This window comes from Aphelocoma coerulescens, unplaced genomic scaffold (genome assembly GCF_041296385.1).
Source record: "Aphelocoma coerulescens isolate FSJ_1873_10779 unplaced genomic scaffold, UR_Acoe_1.0 HiC_scaffold_352, whole genome shotgun sequence".
In the NCBI taxonomy this organism is placed as follows: domain Eukaryota; kingdom Metazoa; phylum Chordata; class Aves; order Passeriformes; family Corvidae; genus Aphelocoma; species Aphelocoma coerulescens.
The window spans coordinates 16135-29588 of NW_027183695.1; the positions used below are offsets into that span (position 1 = coordinate 16135).

Here is a 13454-nt window from a genome sequence, read left to right on the forward strand (position 1 = left end):
AAAGGGGGAAAAAAATGGGAAAAAAGTGGGAAAAAATCCCCGAAATTCCATGGAAAAGCGGGAAAAAGTCCCAGAAATTTCATGGAAAAATGGGAAAAAAGAGGGAAAATTCCATGGAAAAAGGGGAAAAAAGGGGGAAAAATAATGGAAATTCCCATGGAAAAGTGGGAAAAAAAGGGGAAAATAATGGGAATTCCCATGGAAAAGTGGGAAAAAAAGTGGGAAAAATGAGAGAAATTCCCCGGAAAAATGGGGGGAAAAAAGGGGGAAACAATCCTGGAAATTCCCTGGAAAAATGGGAAAAAAGGGGGAAAATTCCACGGAAAAGGGGGAAAAAAAGGGGGAAAAAAATCCCAGAAATTCCCTGGAAAAACGGGAAAAAAGGGGGAAAATTCCACGGAAAAGGGGGAAAAAAGGGGGGAAAAAAATCCCAGGAATTCCATGAAAAATGGGAAAAAAGGGGGAAAATTCCATGGAAAAGTGGGGAAAAATTGGGAAAAAATGAGAGAAATTCCATGAAAAATGGGAAAAACAGGGGAAAAAAATCCCCGAAATTCCCATGGAAAAAGGGAAAAAAAAGGGGAAAAAATCCTGGAAATTCCCTGGAAAAATGGGAAAAAAATCCTGGAAATTCCCATGGAAAAAGGGGGAAAAATGGGGAAAAAAGGGGGAAAAATCCAGGAAATTCCCATGGAAAAAGGGGAAAAATGAGGGAAAATTCCATGGAAAAGGGGGAAAAAAGGGAAAAAAAGGGGAAAAAATAATGGAAATTCCCATGGAAAAATGGGAAAAAAAGTGGGAAAAATGAGAGAAATTCCCTGGAAAAATGGGGGAAAAAAGGGGAAAAAATCCTGGAAATTCCCATGGAAAAATGGGAAAAAAGAGGGAAAATTCCGTGGAAAAGGGGGAAAAATTGGGAAAAAATTCCAGAAATTCCATGGAAAAACGGGAAAAAAGGGGGAAAATTCCATGGAAAAGGGGGAAAAAAGGGAGAAAATTCCATGGAAAAGGGGGGAAAAATTGGGAAAAATTCCAGAAATTCCCATGGAAAAATGGGAAAAAAGGGGGAAAATTCCATGGAAAAGGGGGAAAAATTGGGAAAAAATTCCAGAAATTCCCATGGAAAAATGGGAAAAATGAGGGAAAATTCCATGGAAAAATGGGGAAAAATCCTGGAATTCCCATGGAAAAATGGGAAAAAAGAGGGAAAATTCCGTGGAAAAACGGGGAAAAAATGGGGAAAAAATGGGAAAAAATCCCCGAAATTCCATGGAAAACCGGGAAAAACCGGGAAAAAAGGCTCCAAAATGCCGGAATTTCCCCGTTTTCCCCCGAATTCCCGGTTTTTTTTTGGCAGCGCCCGGCTCGGCTCCCAAGGACCTGAGGGTGATTTCCATGGGAAAGTGGGAAAAATGGGGAAAATTCCATGGAAAAGGGGGAAAAAGGGGGAAAAAAATCCAGAAATTCCAATGGAAAAGGGGGGAAAAAATGGGAAAAAAGTGGGAAAAAATCCTGGGAATTCCAATGGAAAAGGGGGAAAAATAGGAAAAAAAATCCCAGAAATTCCCTGGAAAAATGGGAAAAACAGGGGAAAAAAATCCCCGAAATTCCCATGGAAAAAGGGAAAAAAAAGGGGAAAAAATCCTGGAAATTCCCTGGAAAAATGGGAAAAAAATCCTGGAAATTCCCATGGAAAAAGGGGGGAAAAATGGGGAAAAAAGGGGGAAAAATCCAGGAAATTCCCATGGAAAAAGGGGAAAAATGAGGGAAAATTCCATGGAAAAAGGGGGAAAAAAGGGAAAAAAAGCGGGAAAAAATAATGGAAATTCCCATGGAAAAATGGGAAAAAAAGTGGGAAAAATGAGAGAAATTCCCTGGAAAAATGGGGGAAAAAAGGGGAAAAAATCCTGGAAATTCCCATGGAAAAATGGGAAAAAAGAGGGAAAATTCCGTGGAAAAGGGGGAAAAATTGGGAAAAAATTCCAGAAATTCCATGGAAAAAGGGGAAAAAAGGGGAAAAAATAATGGAAATTCCCATGGAAAAGGGGGGAAAAATGGGGAAAAAATGGGAAAAAATCCCCGAAATTCCCTGGAAAACCGGGAAAAAAGGCTCCAAAATCCCGGAATTTCCCCGTTTTCCCCCCGAATTCCCGGTTTTTTTTTTGGCAGCGCCCGGCTCGGCTCCCAAGGACCTGACGGTGATTTCCCGGGAAGGGCAGGGCCGGAGCGTGGTGCTGAGCTGGCAGCCGCCGCTGGAATCCAACGGGAAAATCACCGGTGAGAAAAAATTCCAGTCAAATTCCAGGAAAATTCGATGAAAATTCCCTAAAAATTCCATTAAAATGCCCACAAAAATTCCATGAAAATTCGGTAAAATTCCAGAAAAATTCCCTAAAAAATGTCACGAAATTCCCAAGACATTCCCGAAAAAACCCCCAGAAAAATCCCCCAAATTCCATGAAAATTCTATGAAAATTCCATCAAAAATGCCATGAAAATTCTATCAAATTCTAGAAAAAATTCTATTAAAATTCCAGAAAAAATTCCCAAAAAATTCCGTTAAAATTCCATTAAAATTCCCCAAAAAATTCCATTAAAATACCAGAAAAATTCCATTAAAATTCTATTAAAATTCCCAAAAAATTCCAGAAAAAAATTTAGGAAAATTCCGTAAAAATTCCCAAAAATTCATTAAAAATTCCATTAAAATTCCAAAAAAATTCCGTTAAAATTTCATTACAATTCCATTAAAATTCCATTAAAATTCCGTAAAAAATTCCCAAAAAATTCCATTAAAAAATTCCGTTAAAATTCTATTAAAAATTCCATTAAAATTCCAGTAAAATTCTATCAAAAACTCCGTAAAAATTCCATCAAAATACCAGAAAAATTCCATGAAAATTCTATAAAAATTCCGTAAAGAATCCCAAAAAATTCCCAAAAAATTCCATAAAAATTCTATTAAAATCCACAAAAAATCTCCATTAAAATTCCAGAAAAAAATCCGTTAAAATTCCCAAAAAATTCCACTTAAAATTCCATTAAAATTCCATTAAAATTCTATAAAAAACTCCATTAAAATTCTGTAAAAATTCCAGAAAAATTGCATAAAAATTCCTCCCAAAATTCCCAAAAAATTCCATAAAAATTCCACAAAAAAACTCCCTTAAAATTCCCTAAAAAATTTCATTAAAATTCTATAAAAATTCCGTAAAAATGCCACAAAAATTCCATGAAAATGCCCGAAAAATTCCATTAAAATTCCATGAAAATTCTATAAAAATTCTATAAAAATTCCATTAAAATTCCAAAAAAATTCCATCAAAAATTCCATTAAAATTTCATTAAAGTTTCATTAAAATTCTATTAAAATTCTATAAAATTTCTATAAAATTCTATAAAAATTCCATTAAAATTCCATTAAAATTCCATTAAAAACCCCATTAAAATCCACAAAAAATCCATTAAAATCCTATTAAAATCCCATTAAAATCCCATTAAAATCCCATTAAAATCCCTCAAAAAATCCATTAAAATCCCATTAAAATCCCCATTAAAATCCATTCAAATCCCATTAAAATTCCATTTTAAAATCCCATGAAAAATCCGTCAAAATTCCACTAAAATGCCGTTCAAAAATCCCATGAAAATCCCCAAAAAATCCATTAAAATCCTATTAAAATCCCATTAAAAACCCCATTAAAATCCATTAAAATCCCATTAAAATCCCCTTAAAATCCCCTTAAAATCCCATTAAAAACCCCATTAAAATCCCCCAAAAAATCCATTAAAATCCTATTAAAATCCCATTAAAAACCCCATTAAAAGCCCCATTAAAATCCATTAAAATCCTATTAAAATCCCATTAAAAACCCCATGAAAATCCCCATTAAAATCCATTAAAATCCTATTAAAATCCCATTAAAAACCCCATTAAAATCCCCAAAAAAATCCATTAAAATCCTATTAAAATCCCATTAAAAACCCCATTAAAAGCCCCATTAAAATCCATTAAAATCCCATTAAAATCCATTAAAAACCCCATTAAAATCCCCCAAAAAATCCATTAAAATCCCATTAAAATCCCATTAAAAACCCCATTAAAATCCCCAAAAAAATCCATTAAAATCCCATTAAAATCCCATTAAAAACCCCATTAAAATCCCCAAAAAAATCCATTAAAATCCCATTAAAATCCCCTTAAAATCCCATTAAAAACCCCATTAAAATCCCCATTAAAATCCATTCAAATCCCATTAAAATTCCATTTTAAAATCCCATGAAAAATCCGCCAAAATTCCATTAAAATGCCGTTCAAAAATCCCATGAAAATCCCCAAAAAATCCATTAAAATCCCCTTAAAATCCCATTAAAAACCCCATGAAAATCCCCCCAAAAAATCCATTAAAATCCTATTAAAATCCCATTAAAATCCATTAAAATCCCATTAAAATCCCATTAAAATCCCATTAAAAACCCCATTAAAATCCCCATTAAAATCCATTAAATTTCCCAAAAAAATCCATTCAAATCCCATTAAAATCCCATTAAAACCCCATTAAAATCCCCATCAAAACCCCCCAAAAACCCATCAAAATTCCACCAAAACTCCCCAAAAATCCATTTCCCCGCCGAATTCCCGCCGCATCCCCGCCCTCCCTCCCTCCCTCCCTTTCCCCCGAACCTCCGAATTCCCAAATTTTCCCGTTAATTCCCAAATTTTCCCGTTAATTCCCATTTTCCCCCCGTTTTTCCCAGCCTACATCCTCTTCTATTCCCTGGATAAAAACGCTCCCATGGGCCAGTGGATCCCGGAATCGGTCGGAGCCGAGCGCCTCTCGCACCAAATCCCGGATTTGCTCCTGGATTCCGGGTATTATTTCCGGATCCAGGCGCGCAATTCCAAAGGGATCGGACCCCTCTCGGATCCCGTCTTCTTCCGCACGGCCAAAGGTGGGTGTTTGGGAATTTTGGGGTTTTTTTGGGATTTTTTTGGGATTTTTTTGGCAATTTTTTGGGATTTTTTGGGGATTTTTTGGGATTTTTTCTGTAATTTTAAGGGATTTTTTTTTGATTTTTTGGGATTTTTTTTTGATTTTTTGGGGATTTTTTGGGGATTTTTTAGGGATTTTTTTGGGGATTTTTTGCGATTTTTTCGGTATTTTTTAGGGATTTTTTTGGATTTTTTGAGATTTTTTGGGGATTTTTTCGGGATTTTTTCGGTAATTTTTAGGGATTTTTTTGGATTTTTTGGGATTTTTTTTTGATTTTTTGGGGATTTTTTAGGGATTTTTTGAGATTTTTTGGGGATTTTTTCGGGATTTTTTCGGTATTTTTTCGGGATTTTTTTGGATTTTTTGAGATTTTTTGGGATTTTTTCGGGATTTTTTCGGTAATTTTTAGGGATTTTTTTGAGATTTTTTTGGTAATTTTTTGGATTTTTTGGGGATTTTTTGCAATTTTTTTAGGATTTTTTTGGTAATTTTTTGGGGATTTTTGGGGATTTTTGGGGATTTTTTTGGGATTTTTTGCAATTTTTTTAGGATTTTTTTAGGGATTTTTTGGGGATTTTTTGGGGATTTTTTGCGATTTTTTGGGGATTTTTTGGGGGTTTTTTGGGATTTTTTGGGGATTTTCTCGGATTTTTTCTGTAATTTTTTAGGGATTTTTTTGGAATTTTTTAAGGATTTTTATGGGATTTTTTAGGGATTTTTTCAGGGATTTTTTGAGGATTTTTTGGGGCAATTTCCTCTTTTTTGTTGTTTTTGCGCCTCTCGCACCAAATCCCGGATTTGCTCCTGGATTCCGGGTATTATTTCCGGATCCAGGCGCGCAATTCCAAAGGGATCGGACCCCTCTCGGATCCCGTCTTCTTCCGCACGGCCAAAGGTGGGTGTTTGGGAATTTTGGGGATTTTTTGGGAATTTTTTGGGATTTTTTCCATAATTTTTAGGGATTTTTTGGGGATTTTTTGGGGATTTTTTTGAGATTTTTTGGGATTTTTGGGGGGATTTTTTTTGGATTTTTTGGAATTTTTTGGGGATTTTTTAGGGATTTTTTGAGATTTTTTGGGGATTTTTTCGGGATTTTTTCGGTATTTTTTAGGGATTTTTTTTGGATTTTTTGAGATTTTTTGGGGATTTTTTTGGGATTTTTTCGGTAATTTTTAGGGATTTTTTGGGATTTTTTAGAGAATTTTTTGGGATTTTTTTTGGATTTTTGGGGATTTTTTTGGATTTTTTTGGCAATTTTTGGGGATTTTTTGGGGGATTTTTGGGGATTTTTTGGGATTTTTTTCAGATTTTTTTTCGGATTTTTTGGGATTTTTTTTTGTATTTTTTTGGGATTTTTTGTGGATTTTTTCAGGGATTTTTTGAGGATTTTTTGGGGCAATTTTCTCTCTTTTTTGTTGTTTTTTGCGCCTCTCGCACCAAATCCCGGATTTGCTCCTGGATTCCGGGTATTATTTCCGGATCCAGGCGCGCAATTCCAAAGGGATCGGACCCCTCTCGGATCCCGTCTTCTTCCGCACAGCTAAAGGTGAGGGGCTGGGAATTTTGGGGATTTTTTGGGAATTTTTGGGGATTTTTTTGGCAATTTTTTGGGATTTTTTGGGGATTTTTTAGGGATTTTTTTGAGATTTTTTGGGGATTTTTTAGGGATTTTTTTGAGATTTTTTGGGGATTTTTTGGGGATTTTTTTGAGATTTTTTGGGATTTTTTCCGTAATTTTGGGGGATTTTTGGGATTTTTTCGGTAATTTTTAGAGATTTTTTGGGGATTTTTTGGGATTTTTTTTTGATTTTTGGGGGGATTTTTTAGGGATTTTTTGGGATTTTTTGGGATTTTTTAGGGATTTTTTGGGATTTTTTTGGGGATTTTTTGCGATTTTTTGGGTATTTTTTAGGGATTTTTTTTGGATTTTTTGACTTTTTTTTGGGATTTTTTTGGGATTTTTTCGGTAATTTTTTGGGATTTTTTGGGGATTTTTTGCAATTTTTTTAGGATTTTTTTGGTAATTTTTTGGGGATTTTTGGGGATTTTTGGGGATTTTTAGGCGATTTTTTGCAATTTTTTTAGGATTTTTTTAGGGATTTTTTGGGGATTTTTTGGGGATTTTTTGGGATTTTTTTTGTATTTTTTGGGGATTTTTTGCGATTTTTTGGGGATTTTTTGGGGATTTTTTTTGATTTTTTTGGGATTTTCTCAGATTTTTTCTGTAATTTTTTTGGGATTTTTTTGGAATTTTTAAAGGATTTTTATGGGATTTTTTGTGGATTTTTTCAGGGATTTTTTGAGGATTTTTTGGGGCAATTTCCTCTTTTTTGTTGTTTTTGCGCCTCTCGCACCAAATCCCGGATTTGCTCCTGGATTCCGGGTATTATTTCCGGATCCAGGCGCGCAATTCCAAAGGGATCGGACCCCTCTCGGATCCCGTCTTCTTCCGCACGGCCAAAGGTGGGTGTTTGGGAATTTTGGGATTTTTTTGGGATTTTTTTGGGATTTTTTCAGTAATTTTTAGGGATTTTTGGGGGATTTTTTGGGATTTTTTCTGTAATTTTTAGAGATTTTTTGGGGATTTTTTGGGATTTTTTTTGGATTTTTGGGGGGATTTTTTAGGGATTTTTTGGGATTTTTTGGGGATTTTTTAGGGATTTTTTGGGATTTTTTTGGGGATTTTTTGCGATTTTTTTGGTATTTTTTAGGGATTTTTTTTGGATTTTTTGAGATTTTTTGGGGATTTTTTGGGGATTTTTTCGGTAATTTTTAGGGATTTTTTGGGATTTTTTAGAGAATTTTTTGGGATTTTTTGGGGATTTTTAGGGGATTTTTTTGGATTTTTTATAGAATTTTTTGGGATTTTTTGGGATTTTTTTTGGATTTTTGGGGGATTTTTTGACATTTTTTTAGGATTTTTTTGGTAATTTTTTTGGGATTTTTTGGGGATTTTTTGGGATTTTTGGGGATTTTTTTCAGATATTTTTGAGGATTTTTTGGGATTTTTTCAGTAATTTTTAGGGATTTTTTGGGATTTTTTAGAGAATTTTTTGGGATTTTTTGGGGATTTTTTGCAATTTTTTTAGGATTTTTTTGGTAATTTTTTGGGGATTTTTTGACTTTTTTTGGGGATTTTTAGAGGATTTTTTGCAATTTTTTTAGGATTTTTTTGCAATTTTTTGGGATTTTTTTGGGATTTTTTGCGATTTTTTGGTATTTTTTAGGGATTTTTTGGGGATATTTTGGGATTTTTTGGGGATTTTTCTGGAACTTTTTTCAGACTTTTTTTGGAATTTTTTTGGTATTTTTTTAGGATTTTATGGGATTTTTTAGGGATTTTTTCAGGGATTTTTTGAGGATTTTTTGGGGCAATTTTCTCTCTTTTTTGTTGTTTTTTGCGCCTCTCGCACCAAATCCCGGATTTGCTCCTGGATTCCGGGTATTATTTCCGGATCCAGGCGCGCAATTCCAAAGGGATCGGACCCCTCTCGGATCCCGTCTTCTTCCGCACGGCCAAAGGTGGGTGTTTGGGAATTTTGGGATTTTTTTGGGATTTTTTCAGTAATTTTTAGGGATTTTTTGGGGATTTTTTGGGATTTTTTCGGTAATTTTTAGAGATTTTTTGGGGATTTTTTGGGATTTTTTTTTGATTTTTGGGGGGATTTTTTAGTGATTTTTTGGGATTTTTTGGGGATTTTTTAGGGATTTTTTGGGATTTTTTTTGGGATTTTTTTTTTTGCGATTTTTTGGGTATTTTTTAGGGATTTTTTTGAGATTTTTTAGGGATTTTTTTGGGATTTTTTTTTGATTTTTTGAGATTTTTTTTGGGATTATTTTGTGATTTTTTTGGTAATTTTTAGGGATTTTTTGGAATCTTTTAGAGAATTTTTTGGGATTTTTTTTTGATTTTTTTTGGGATTATTTTGGATTTTTTATAGAATTTTTTGGGATTTTTTTGGGATTTTTGGGGGATTTTTTTGGGATTTTTTTGGGATTTTTTGGGGATTTTTCTGGGACTTTTTTCAGACTTTTTTTGGAATTTGTTTGGCATTTTTTTCGGATTTTTTGCAATTTTTTGGGGATTTTTTGGGGATTTTCTTGGATTTTTCTGTTATTTTTTCTGTATTTTTTTGAGATTTTTTGGGGATTTTTTGGGGATTTTTTTGGGATTTTTTAGTGATTTTTTTGGGAATTTTTTGGGGATTCTTTGACGTTTTTTGGGATTTTTTTTTGATTTTTAGGGATTTTTTTTGGGATTTTTTGGGGATTTTTTGCAATTTTTAAAGGATTTTTTTGGCAATCTTTTGGCAATTTTTTGGGATTTTTTGGGGATTTTTTGGGGGATATTTTGCGATTTTTTTTGATTTTTGAGGTTTTCTTAGGGATTTTTTGGGGATTTTTTTGGATTTTTTTGGTATTTTTTAGGAATTTTTTGGGATTTTTTCGGATTTTTTTTGGGATTTTTTGGGATTTTTTTGATTTTTTGGGGTTTTTTTTGGGGGGATTTTTTGCAATTTTTTTTGGGATTTTTTGAGGATTGTCTCGGATTTTTCTGTATTTTTTTCTGTATTTTTTTGGGATTTTTTGGCGGTTTTTAAAGGATTTTTATAGAATTTTTAAAGGATTTTTTGACATTTTTCAAAGATTTTTTTGGAATTTTTTGGGATTTTTTTGAATTTTTTGGTTTTTTTTTTGGATTTTTTAGTGATTTTTTTGGGAATTTTTTTGGGATTTTTTGACGTTTTTTGGGGATTTTTTTTTGATTTTTAGGGATTTTTTGGGGATTTTTGTGCGATTTTTTGAGATTTTTTGGGGATTTTTTGGGGTATTTTTTGCCAATTTTTTTTTTTTTTTTTGCGATTTTTTAAGGATTTTTTTGCGATTTTTTGGGGGATTTTTTTGGGATTTTTGGGGATTTTTGGGGGGATTTTTTTGGGGGATTTTTTGGGATTTTTTAGGAATTTTTTTTTATTTTTTAGGGATTTTATTGGAATTTTTTGGGATTTTTTACTAGAATTTTTTGAGATTTTTCTGTCTTTTTTGGGATTTTTTGGGATTTTTTTCAGTAAATTTTAGGGATTTTTTGGGATTTTTTGGGATTTTTTCTGTAATTTTTAGAGATTTTCTTGGGATTTTTTGGGATTTTTTTGACTTTTTTTGGGGATTTTTTTGGGAATTTGTAGGGGCTTTTTAAATAGAATTTTTGGGGATTTTTTTGACTTTTTTTTGGATTTTTTTGGGATTTTTACATAGAATTTTTGTGATTTTTGGGGGATTTTTTTGCGATTTTTTGGGGATTTTTTGGGGGATTTTTTGGAGATTTTCTTGAGATTTTTGTTGAATTTTTGGAGATTTTTTCTGCGATTTTCTTGGAATTTTGGGGGATTTTTTGCGAATTTTTGGGGATTTTTTTTGGGATTTTCTTGGATTTTTTCTGTAATTTGTAGGGATTTTTGGGGATTTCTTGGAATTTTTAGGGGATTTTTGGGATTTTTTATAGAATTTTTTGGAATTTTTGGGGGATTTTTGGAGATTTTTTGGGATTTTTTGGGGTTTTTTTTGTATTTTTTGGGGATTTTTTGGGATTTTTTGGAGATTTTTTCGAGATTTTTTTGGGATTTTTTCAGGATTTTTCCGGTAATTTTTAGGGATATTTTGGGGATTTTTTCGGGATTTTGTTGCAATTTTTTAAGGGTTTTTATAGAATTTTTTGGGATTTTTTTTGGATTTTTTGGGGATTTTTTCAGATTTTTCTGGGGTTTTTTTGGGGGATTTTTAAGGGATTTTTTGGAGATTTTTTGGAGATTTATGTTGAATTTTTAGAGATTTTTTCGGCAATTATCTTGGAATTTTTGGGGATTTTTTGGGGATTTTTGGGGGGATTTTTGGTTTTTTTGGGGGGGATTTTTTAGGGATTTTTTTGCCGTATTTTTGGGATATTTTTGGAATTTTTTAGGGATTTTTTGGGGTTTTTTTTGGGGATTTTTGGGGTTTTTTTTGCGAATTTTTGGGGATTTTTTGGGATTATTTTGGGATTTTCTTGGATTTTTTTCTGTAATTTTTCTGGATTTTTTTGCGATTTTTGGGGGATTTCGGGGGGATTTTTGGGAATTTTTGGGCATTTGTGGGGGATTTTTTTCGGTTTTTTTTGGGACTTTTTGGCAATTTTCTTGGAATTTTGGGGGATTTTTTTCGATTTTTTTGGGGATTTTTTGGGATTTTTTTGGGAATTTTTGGGGGATTTTTTGCAATTTTTTGGGGATTTTTTAGGGGTTTTTTGGGATCTTTAGGGATTTTTGGGGATTTTTTTGGGGATTTTTTGGGGATTTTTTGGGGGATTTTTTGGGGGAATTTTTTGGGAATTTTTTTTTGATTTTGGGGGATTTTTTTGCGGTGTTTTTGGGGGATTTTTTGAGGATTTTTGGGGGATTTTTCTGGGATTTTTTTGGTTTTTTTGGGGGGATTTTTTGGGGATTTTTGGGGGGATTTTTGGGGTTTTTGGGGGATTTTTTGGGGATTTTTTTTTGCGGTTTTTTGGGGATTTTTTTGGAATTTTTTAGGGATTTTTTGGGGAATTTTTGGAGATTTTCTTGGATTTTTTCTGTAATTTTTAGGGGATTTTTTGGGATTTTTTTTGGAATTTTTGGGGGATTTTTTGCGATTTTTTGGGGATTTTTTTGGGATTTTTTAGGGGTTTTTTGGGATTTTTGGGGATTTTTTGGGGGAATTTTTTGGGAATTTTTTTTTGATTTTGGGGGATTTTTTTGCGGTGTTTTTGGGGGATTTTTTGAGGATTTTTGGGGGATTTTTCTGGGATTTTTTTGGGTTTTTTTGGGGGGGATTTTTTGGGGATTTTTTTTTAATTTTTGGGGATTTTTGGGGATTTTTGGGGGGATTTTTGGGCTTTTTGGGGGATTTTTTGGGGATTTTTTTTGCGGTTTTTTGGGGATTTTTTTGGAATTTTTTAGGGATTTTTTGGGGAATTTTTGGAGATTTTCTTGGATTTTTTCTGTAATTTTTAGGGGATTTTTTGGGATTTTTTTTGGAATTTTTGGGGGATTTTTTGCGATTTTTTGGGGATTTTTCTGGGATTTTTTTGGGTTTTTTTGGGGGGGATTTTTTGGGGATTTTTTTTTAATTTTTGGGGATTTTTGGGGATTTTTGGGGGGATTTTTGGGTTTTTTGGGGGATTTTTTGGGGATTTTTTTTTGCGGTTTTTTGGGGATTTTTTTGGAATTTTTTAGGGATTTTTTGGGGAATTTTTGGAGATTTTCTTGGATTTTTTCTGTAATTTTTAGGGGATTTTTTGGGATTTCTGGGGGTTTTTTGGGGATTTTTTTGGGGATTTTTTTGGGATTTTTTGCGATTTTTGGGGGGGGTTATTTTGAGATTTTTTGGGATTTTTTGAGATTTTTTGGGATTTTTTAGGGATTTTTTTGGGGATTTTTTGGGGATTTTTTGGGGACTTCTTTGGGTAATTTTTTGGCAGTTTTGGGGAATTTTTTTTGCAAATTTTTTTTGGATTTTTGGGGATTTTTTTGCGATTTTTTGCGATTTTGGGGGATTTTTTAAGGATTTTTTAGGGATTTTTCTGGGATTTTTTGCGGGGTTTTTTGGGGGGATTTTTTGGGGATTTTTGGGGGGATTTTTGGGTTTTTTTTGGGATTTTTGGGGGGATTTTTTGCGGTATTTTTGGGATTTTTTTTGAATTTTTTAGAGATTTTTTGGGGGGTTTTTTGGGATTTTTGGGGTTTTTTTTGCGATTTTTTGGGGATTTTTGGGGATTTTTTGGGGATTTTCTTGGATTTTTTTCTGTAATTTTTCTGGGATTTTTTTTGCGATTTTTGGGGGGATTTTTCGGAATTTTTGGGGGACTTTTTTTGGTTTTTTTTTGGTTTTTTGGGCAATTTTCTTGGAATTTTTGGGGATTTTTGGGGGATTTTTTTTGTGATTTTTTGGGGGGTTTTGGGGGGATTTTTTTAGGATTTTTTGGGGATTTTTTGGGGATTTTTGGGGATTTTTTTAAAATTTTCTTGGGATTTTCTTGGATTCCCAAAAAATCCCCAAAAAGTTCCCAAAAAATCCCCAAAAATCCCATTTTTCCCTCTTTTCCAGCCGACCATCCCGACAAAATGCCCAACGACCAAGGTAAGAAATTCCCCAATTTTTCCCAAATTCCCCCCAAAAATTCCCAATCCTAGAAGAAAAAAACCCCCAAAAAAACCCCGAAAAATTCCCAAAAAATTCCCCAAAAATTCCAAAAAAATTCCCAAAAAATTCCCAAATTTTTGCTTTCAAGGGGGAATTTTTGGGGATAATTTTGGGTGGAAAATTCCTGATTTTTGGGGTTTTTTGGGGTTTTTTTGGGGGTTTTTTGGGTTTTTTTTTCCATCAGGTCGCCATGGAGACGGAGCCTATTGGCCGCTGGATATCGATCGGAGCAGCCTCAATGGTGAG

At 33.2% G+C, this 13454-nt stretch overlaps 1 protein-coding gene across 1 annotated transcript in view; it reads left to right on the forward strand.

Annotated features, from left to right (window-relative positions):
- Positions 1-13454, forward strand: part of LOC138101611 (netrin receptor DCC-like) — a gene marked incomplete at its 5' end in the record, with an annotated part of 90977 nt that overhangs the window by 11693 nt on the left and 65830 nt on the right. The window contains 4 exon segments of the mRNA XM_068999379.1: positions 2170-2277; positions 4759-4953; positions 13113-13145; positions 13393-13449. Coding sequence (XP_068855480.1) covers positions 2170-2277; positions 4759-4953; positions 13113-13145; positions 13393-13449 — 393 coding nt within the window.